This window comes from Petromyzon marinus, chromosome 19 (assembly GCF_048934315.1).
Source record: "Petromyzon marinus isolate PM22_M1 ecotype Great Lakes invasive population chromosome 19, UKy_Petmar_22M1.pri1.0, whole genome shotgun sequence".
In the NCBI taxonomy this organism is placed as follows: domain Eukaryota; kingdom Metazoa; phylum Chordata; class Hyperoartia; order Petromyzontiformes; family Petromyzontidae; genus Petromyzon; species Petromyzon marinus.
This window is the reverse complement of record NC_133685.1, coordinates 5,565,844-5,574,600: the sequence shown is the minus strand read 5'-3', so window position 1 is coordinate 5,574,600 and position 8,757 is coordinate 5,565,844. Positions and strand designations below refer to the sequence as shown.

At 48.2% G+C, this 8,757-nt stretch overlaps 2 protein-coding genes across 5 annotated transcripts in view; one reads left to right on the top strand and one right to left on the bottom strand.

Moving 5' to 3' along the window:
- The first annotated feature begins 304 nt into the window (after positions 1 to 304).
- LOC116943902 (transcription termination factor 1b, mitochondrial-like) lies at positions 305 to 3,811 on the top strand. Its single transcript, XM_032957230.2, has 3 exons — positions 305 to 904; positions 1,915 to 2,634; positions 3,059 to 3,811. Exons 2-3 carry the CDS (start codon positions 1,933 to 1,935, stop codon positions 3,554 to 3,556), a joined length of 1,200 nt encoding a protein of 399 aa, XP_032813121.2. The 5' UTR covers positions 305 to 904; positions 1,915 to 1,932; the 3' UTR covers positions 3,557 to 3,811.
- The window catches only part of KIAA2012 (KIAA2012 ortholog), a 33,456-nt gene continuing 28,277 nt past the window's right edge, over positions 3,579 to 8,757 (bottom strand). For all 4 annotated transcript variants that reach the window (XM_032957233.2, XM_032957232.2, XM_032957231.2 and 1 more), the window contains exons 23-25: positions 8,186 to 8,358; positions 7,225 to 7,444; positions 3,579 to 6,540 (exon numbers count right to left, since the gene is read on the bottom strand). In XM_032957233.2, the coding sequence (XP_032813124.2) occupies positions 6,366 to 6,540; positions 7,225 to 7,444; positions 8,186 to 8,358 (568 nt within the window). In that variant the 3' untranslated portion in view covers positions 3,579 to 6,365. The remainder of the gene's footprint in view (positions 6,541 to 7,224; positions 7,445 to 8,185; positions 8,359 to 8,757) is intronic.

Sequence of the window (8,757 nt, the reverse complement as noted above, 5' to 3'; positions counted from 1 at the left end):
TTCGACCATAACACAAACGGTCGTCTTCAGGTGTGTTGGTTTGCATAAATTTATTTTTAAACGGTGTATTTATTTATTTAACCGCGGTGCGGTTGTCCGAGACGCGGGGGTGGCATGTAGGGGGGTGGGGCGATGTGAGGGAGGGCGGGGCGATATTGGGGGCGGGTGGGAGGGGCCGATGGGGCGGGGCGATGTTGGGGGTGGGGCGATGTTGGGGATGGGGCGATGTTGGGGATGGGGCGATGTTGGGGGTGGGGCGATGTTGGGGGCGGGTGGGAGGGGCCGATGGGGCGGGGCGATGTTGTGGGGAGCGGTGGCGCAGCGGTTAGCGGCAGGCTCAACGCGCTGTGCAGTAAACACCGCCACCGGGGGAAGAGGCTAAAGTCGACCGGGCGCAGTTTGTTTCGGCCACCCAACCAACCCCGATCCCCCGTGTGCCAACAAGTGGCCCGGGGCCTTTCAGAGACGCTGGCTGCACGCTACTCCACAGCAACTTACTGGCGTCTGTTACAGGCTACGCGGGGGACCTTTGCCTTTGTAGGGGGCGGGCGGGCGGGTGGCCGTGAACCGGCAACGCGCGTGCCCCGGATCTAGTTCGTAGACACGTGCGCGTGTCCCATGTGCGTCCCCAAACTGTGGCGCGTTCATTTATTTTACGCCTTAACGTTGTTGAGGGGGGTGTTCGTTCCTAAAGTGCCCGCCGAATTCGTTTTGCTCCATGAATGTACCGTTGCTTTGTGGTGTGGGTGGTGGTGGTGGTTGTTGTTGTTGCAGAGATCGCCGGGCGCTCTCCTCTGATCGGCGTCGTTATTAAGGCGCCGCTTTTTGGGATCATTCACAATTTGCAGAGTTTGCGGGTGCCGAGTCTGATCGATTCGGTAGCGCCGTGTGGCCACTCGCGTTGGTGAGTAAAGAGTCCAGTCGCAGCCGCGATTCGTTTGTGCGATGCGGTTATCGGTTTAATCATCACGAAGGCTTTTGTGATGACCGTCAATGATTGTCGCACTGTGTACATTATGAATGAAGGTGTCAGTTTTTTGTGCCAGTTAAAAGGGTAAAACCTTATTCCTATATCTTGTTACTGGCAAAGGAGGTATCATAATGTAAATGCTCACCCCGAGCCCTCAATACTCTAATAGTGCGCTGTTTTTGAGTTGTACGCCTTTTGGTGTCATCTGGTCCAACACCAGTGGAGACTAGGCTCTAAGAAAAGCTGTCTCGGGTGTGGACCAATCAAATTCAAGGACAGTGCATATTATTATTTGCATTTTGACTGCTTGTGTTGTGGTTATTGCAAACATGATGCCTTGAATAAAGGTGTCAGTTTTCGTGCCAGTTAAAAGGGTATAAAACCTATTCCTATACTGGTGCTGTGTTATGCAACCACGGCTTGCGTTGTTGCAGAGCGTTACGCTGTCCACAGTAGAGGTTTCGTTTGGGTTATATCGTGTGAATATAATTGCGTCGTGAAATTCCGCCACCAGCCCACGCAGCCAATTAAGTAGGATTTGTCACGTAAACAAAAACGGGCCAATTCGTTAATAGTTTAACACACCACAATGTTGTGGGTTTACTCTCCAACACACCGATGTGCTGAACTAGTAACGATTCGGCATGTTTTATTTACATGACAAACCTCACTAATTGGCTGTGTCGGGTGGTGGCGTGTTTAACGACACATTTATATATTTACGCGATCTAAACGAAAAACCTCTTATGGATAATATCAGTCGCGAAATCCTACGTGTTAAATTAAATAATCAGGTTAAAATGAATTGAATCCTCTTTGTGCTGTCTGGGCCATTAACAAATGTGAAAGCCACTAATGATTACCCAGGCGTCAAATGGGCAAACTCACCTGGTAACGGATGTGTCCATGTTTTCTAATGCCCTGTGGGTTCTGTCTTCCAACAGGATTCTCATGCGTCAGACATGCTCGGCTGGCAGCCCTTTCACGTGAGGAGGATCGTGGCACAAGCATGCTTCTTCTACCTAAAAGTACAAACGACCCATTTACAAAATCGCTGGGTGGTACCCCGTACCCTCTCGAAAGCAATCTGCCACCTTGAAGTGTGCGGGAAGGGGCAGGTTCGCTGCTGTCAAACAACCAGTCATCCCGCGGTCCGTGCAAGTGTGTCGGAGCCCTCCGCCGAGATGATGCAGAAGCTGGACGACCTTGGAGTGGATCTCGCACTCCACAGGCAGGCACTCGGCGTTCTGAAGAAGCTGAAAGGCAGCGTCGACTTGATCGACTTCCTCAAGGGCAAAGGGGCCTCTCAGCAGGTGGTGGCCAGCATCGTATGTAGGTACCCGCGCTCCCTTAGCCGCTCTGCCGAACACCTCGAGGAGCGGTGGACGCTGTGGAGAAAATTCTTCAACTCCGATGGGGACGTCCTCAAAATCGTCATGCGCTCCCCGGAGGCATTCTTCCGCTCCTCGGACAACGCCACGTTGGCGGAAAACATCGAGTACTTCACGTCGCTGGGGCTCGCCAAGAAGGACATTTTGCGCATCTTCTCCACCGCTCCCAGGGCGTTATCCAACACCCCGGAGCTCAACAAGCAAATGGTGGACTTTTTGAAATGTACCTGCGTCTCGCTGGGAGGCGGGGACCCCGACATTTTTGCGCAACAGGTTTGAGTCTTTTTGTTGTGTTTATGAAAATTTTGTTTAGTGACCCAGGATGGCCTGAGTCGCCAGGCTCTCTCTTAGGAGGGTTCTGCATAGGGATGTTTGTTTTTAACGGGCGAACCCCTAAAGATTGAATTAAAATTAGTTTTGAAATCAAATGCCTTAAAGAAAAAAATGGGACGGCGTGCAAAAGCAATGACCGACTTGTTCGCTGCATCTCCTAGCTGCACATAAATGCCAGAGTACTATACAGTAACTCCAGTAACTACTATGAGCTGCGTTTTTACCTTTTATATTTGTTTTTACGTTGAATAGTAGTTGAGAGAACTTTTAAATGGACTAAGTTAGGTTTTTGATGGGCCGTCATGGTACTGTGCGCATTCGTTTTAAACGCTGTGGATCACAAATTCGTTTTACCCTCGCGCAGGTCATTTCGCGAAACGTGTACATCCTCATCCGCAGCACCAAACGGGTCAAGACCAACATGGAGTTCCTGGTGACGCGGCTTCAGCTCACGGACAAGGAGCTGCTCGGCTTCCTGACGGCGAACAGCACCGACGCGCTCGACATGTCCAGCGAGAGCCTCAAGCGGAAGCTCGAGGCCTTCTGGAGCGAGTGCCTTCAGCAAGGCTGCAACGACCAGGAGGTGAAGGTGTTCTTCAAGAAGTACTCCTACTTCCTCTACTTCTCCCTGGAGAACCTGCTGGAGAAGTTGCATTGCTTGCTGGCCTCGGGTATCACCATCCACCAGGTGCTGGAGAGGCCGCGTTGCCTGGAGTTCAGTTTGAAGACGCTGAGCCACCGCTTGCAGGTCCTCCAGAGCGTTGGCTATGATTTTGAGAAGCATGGCATCAACATTTTGAACAGCAACAAGTGCAATTTTCAGGCAAAGTTCAGAAGGCTGCGGCCGGATGCATCCGACTGAGAAATGAACATCAGAGTCGGTGTACTGGAATTCTTTTAATATTGACACATCGGTTAATTTGCAGATGAGATGCCAGACTTTAAAAACATTTGTCGTTAAATATTTGCTATATTTGCGACTTAGCTTTCGTGTTATTTGAGCAAGCTGCGTTGCAAATAACCCTCAGAATAGAGATTTTGTGCTCAAGCAGTAATTTGCAAAGGAAACTAGTAGCTGTGAATTTTTTCAACTTCAATAAAATGTTCGTTCAATGTTCATGTGTATATGTATTTGAATTTAGCTGAGAATGTAAAACATTTCACTGGGGAGCATTATGACTGGAGGCTTGCAATTTTTCCCGCCAAATTTATTTAAATTAAGCCATCGTAATGTCAGATAAATAATCGATTTGTAAATCTCACTGAGCGGTGTGCCCAATGTGTCAGAACAGCCCACAGAGGCCAGCAGGAATCTCCCAACTGTAATTGGACATCGTTATGCAATTGTATATATATATTTGATGGGTGAAACATGCCCTTGGCACAGTTTGCAAAGAATAATTTATTGCATTTTTCTCTAGATTTTTTTTAATTACCAAACAAAATTCTGTTTATTTGTGTATTTTGTGTAGACTGTGTATTTTGTAATTGGATCAACAAAGAAACCTAAAATAATACAGTTGTGTAAGGTTATAATCTCATAATAGGATGCATATTTCTAAATTCCAGTAATTATATTAAAACATAGAGTTTGTGCCAAAATGATTGTTTACTGATAGGTAAAACACCAACTCATTCCTGGCATCGATCACAAGTGCTTGAGGTCTGCCTTTGTCCTCTTTACATTCTTATGCATCTCCAGTGATTGCCCCTCTGACTCTTAAACTGCCTCCATGTCCTCGCTGTTATCATCCATCTCTACTTGGGCCTCTCCTGCTCTCAACTGCCAGCAATTTCTACTTCCCGTTGCAACGTACTCATCGCATCCTTTTCTCCGTGACCAAACCACCTTTGCTTGTTTCCTATCAATTTTGGCTTTATGAACAGCGCCACTAACCTCCCTCCAACTTTATTGCCAATGTGTTTCCTAATCGGTCCCAGCACCCATCTCATCATCTTTCATATCTGTTGCTTTGCAGTTCTATTTTCTTTCTAACCCAGATTTCTATTCCATACGTGAGCACAGGACAGGTCTGACAACATCCTACATGTCTTTTATCTTCAGTGGCGTCGTCTCCACTCACTTCTCTCTACTTCACAGTTTTTTGACTCACTTTGTGTTGAACGTCGCTGTCTTGTGAGGTCAGCCCTAGATATGGGAACTCGTTCACGTGGAGTAGCCACTGTCTTAGCTGTACTCTCTGTTCCGTCTTCCCTTCTGCACTACCAGTGTCACACACCACATTCCATCTTGGATCTACTTCGACATACTCGCTAATTCTCCAAGTAATTTTCCACGTATTTGGTCTTCCCACATCGCATTAATATGATATGCCAACGACACACAACAACAGAGTGCTTCTTTCAGAATGTTTCTTGCATGTCCAGCACCATGAGAAGTTTAAGTGGACTCGCTAAAGAACCGTTATGGACTCCAACCTTTACTGACAACTGCACCGTGTACACTCTTTCTTTGTACCTGGATTTGCCAGTCTTGGTTCAAGCCTTATCAGATGGATGTATATCTCTGGCACTCCCTTTTATTTCATGCTCCACCACATGAGCTTGCTCGGTAATCTACCAACAACAAGATCCACGAATAGCATATGCAGTAAAACACCCTAGATTGGAAATACTAAGAATATGTTTCAGCATTTGCTTTGAATCAGAATATATTAGTGCAAACAAGCTACAAAACAGCTTTACCCTTCTTGAGGTATTCCAAAAAGGTTCTAAGTAACATTTTTGGCAGTTACAACCTTTGTGAAGCAACCCAAAATATGAAAATCCTATATTTATAAAAATGGCTTCAACTATGTTAGCTTTATGGGCTATTAGCAATGAACGCATATGTAGATTTAAGTGCTGTGATGCTTTATATTAAAATCGACTTACCCTATCGAGTACACATGGAACGTGAACTCAATTTGACAATTCAATGAAATTTGTTGAAGCACTGAAGCTGCAGTTGGTGAAAGTGAACAACCATTGGCGACCACGTTTCAAGGGAAGGGGTGGGGGAACATTTTCCTTTCCAAGTGTGGAATGGGACATCAAAACTCACTTGGCGGGCCGCAAGCAGCTCTGTTTAAACTGATTATTTTATTTTACCAGGTAAGGCCCACTGAGCTATATAACTTTTTCAGAAGCGACCTGCCCCCAAATGATAGCTCAACGAAGTGGCTTATTGCGTGTATAGCAGCCAAATACTCGAAATGCATGTACCTAAATGTTGAGGGAAAAACCGGAGGACCTGAATAAAAAGCCATGCAACCACGGGGAGAACATCTAAACTCCAAATATACAGGCATCAGGGTCGGGATTGAACCCACGAACTCTTGTATACCAGGCGAGGTAGTCAACAGCTCCTAGCCACCGTGGTGCCCCATGGTGCGGGTCACGACATCTGGACCACCCTGTATACTCAAAAGTTCCCGAGTGTGATGCTAAAATTCGAAACATGGTGGCGTTACGAGGTCAAAAATATTCCCTTCTGGTGCCGGATTAGTGCGATAAGATGCTTGGAGTAATGGATACATATGGTTTGCGGGCCGTTTCGAAATGGTAGGCCTCATGTGACCGGTGGGTCGTATGAAATAAAACCATGGACGGGCATTCGGCCCGCGGGGCCCAGGATATGACATTTCCCTGTCGGTGGGACCTTTAGCGGCTCAGTCAACGTGCTGCCCTGCTTCCAGCTCTGGCCGTTGCAGTCCCAGCATCTGCAGGAGCTCGTAGTACGAGTAGACCCACGGCCGAGACACGTCCTGCGTTTGCTCCATCCCGCTCGTCTCCAGCCACAGCTCACGGTGAAACATGAGGTGGCGTTCCAGCTCCGCCTGCTGCCTGTAAAGAGATTTTCACGACGTCGGGTCAGGGAGCCATAAAAGAAAAGCTGGCCGCGTGATTTAAACACGGTCGTGGCTCCTCATTGGTTTGTTCACTGGTTGTGCAATTGGCCACATTTATGCTCATTAGATGTAATCTTTGATCCGTGGCGTTTCATTGATTTATGAAGCCTTTTGGAGCTGCTGCTGTCTAGAGGCTGCCTAATTGGACTTTCAGTCGAAAGCCACCGGGTTCAACCGTTAAACAAGGTTATTATAATATTGGACGAGTTCATCAAATATGACCAGTGCTCAGAAATTAAAATGTGCACGCTGTGTTATGTCTTTTTAAAAAATAAAATTTGATCAGCATAAAGTGTAGGAAATAATGACTCTCTAAAATCACTTTTATAGTGTTGAATACATTATTTGCTGATGCTGCATTGGCAGTGCTGAATTGGCAGTGGGTGCACAAGCACAATAAACACAGACTCAACACGTTCGTCAACAACACTGCCTTAAAAGGAAAACTATATAACCAGTCACATTTCCGCTACGAAGAAGGGCCATTGCCAGGAACGTTCTCTATCACGTATTTTTTCCTCTCTCGGGCAGAGTTATTGGCAAATGTGTTGAGTTTTTGTTCAAAAGGAAAGATCGGCTCCTGTTAAGCAGTTCCCCGGCAGAGATGTACGGATCTCACTTGGCCAGAAAGCGAGCTTGTCGCATAGCCTCCTCCATGGCGAGACGAGCCTCTTCCTCCATCACCCTGCGTCGTTGCTCCTCCGCAAGTCTCCTCTGCTCTTCCTCCTCCCGCCGCCGTTGCTCGTACTCCAGCCGCTCCGACTCGTCCATCTGCGCCAGCATCCGCTCCTCCTCGGCTCGCCGCTCCGCCTCTTCTCTTTCCAGCCGCTCTTGCTCGGCTGCAATTCGGAGATGAGAGCGCCGACATGCCGGTTCATTCGTGCGGTATTCGATAATGTTGGTTTGACCGTGCTCTTCCACTCTGGTAAATTTCGAATGGTGAAAGGGGGCTGGGGCCCAGGATGGGTTTAGATATGGCTTACCATTGATGTGAGATGTGATCACTGATGTGAGACATGGGGTGCGCTAATATTTGCACCACTGCTCCAGCCCCCCACTGCTGTATCCGTAAGTTCATTCACTGGGCATCATTATAAGAGTAAAACGGATTAGAAGAGATAATAATTCCCAGTCTCTACGCCGCCGCCGCAAACGATCCACCAAACAGTAATGTGCATTGCAAGGTCGATCAGCAGAGGTGTCCGTTGACAATGCTTCACCCGCCATGTTGGTGGTGAGATGTTAACTACCTCGCCTGGTATACAGGAGGTCGTGAGTTCGATCCCAACCCTGACGTCTGTATATTTGGAGTTTGCATGTCTCGCTCCCCATGGTCGTGTGGATTTTTCTCCGGGTCCTCTGGCTTTTCCCTCTATTTAGAATCAAAATGCGTTTAGAGGATTTGGCTGTTATAAATTTACGCGCGATAAGCCGCTTCGTTCAGCTAATTTGTGGCCAGGTCGCTTCGGAAAAAGAGCTATATAGCTCAGTGGGCCTTACCTGGTAAAATAAAAATAGTTTAATTTTCGTTCATGTGCTCGATACAGGAGAGAGAGAAAGAGAGGGTGCGGGGATTTGACCTTTCTTCAGGGCCTCCTCCTCCTGCTTCCTGCGCTGGATCTCGAGTACCCTGCGACGGTGCTCCTCCTGCTGCCGGCGCTCGCGCTCACGCTCAGCCCGCTCGCGCTCCATCCGCTTCATCTCCAGCTCCTGCACCTTGAGTCGCTCCAGCTCCTGCTGCCGCTTCTTCTGCCTGAGTCGGACAAGGAGGGGGGGACAGGGCACTTGGCAAACAGCTCAGATAGCTCGTCAAAACTGGACACGTGGCCAAAAGTTTTGACGATAAGTTTGAGCATGCGCTGGTTAACTATGTTCATACCCTATTCGTCACTGGCACATCCAAGCCGTGTGGGCACCGAGCCATCGTGGTACGGGTGGCTTTCCACTGGCAATGTGCCAGTACCAAGTCCACGCTATGATGGCCTCAAAACAATTGAATCTGGTTTGAGGCGAAAGCAGGGCCAGACACAGGGCTAACGACACGTCCGTTGTGAGCGACGTCGCGACAGCTTGATCAGCGCAACCGCGTCACCTACGTGCGTTTAAAATCGCTTATTGCGTGCGATGGCAGCGGCAGGCCGACATCACAGTT

Coding starts and splice junctions, on each gene's coding strand:
- LOC116943902 (XM_032957230.2), top strand. CDS start 1,933: ATGCTCGGCTGGCAGCCCTTTCACGTGAGGAGGATCGTGGCACAAGCA. Junction 2,635..3,058: donor CCGACATTTTTGCGCAACAG/GTTTGAGTCTTT, acceptor ACCCTCGCGCAG/GTCATTTCGCGAAACGTGTA.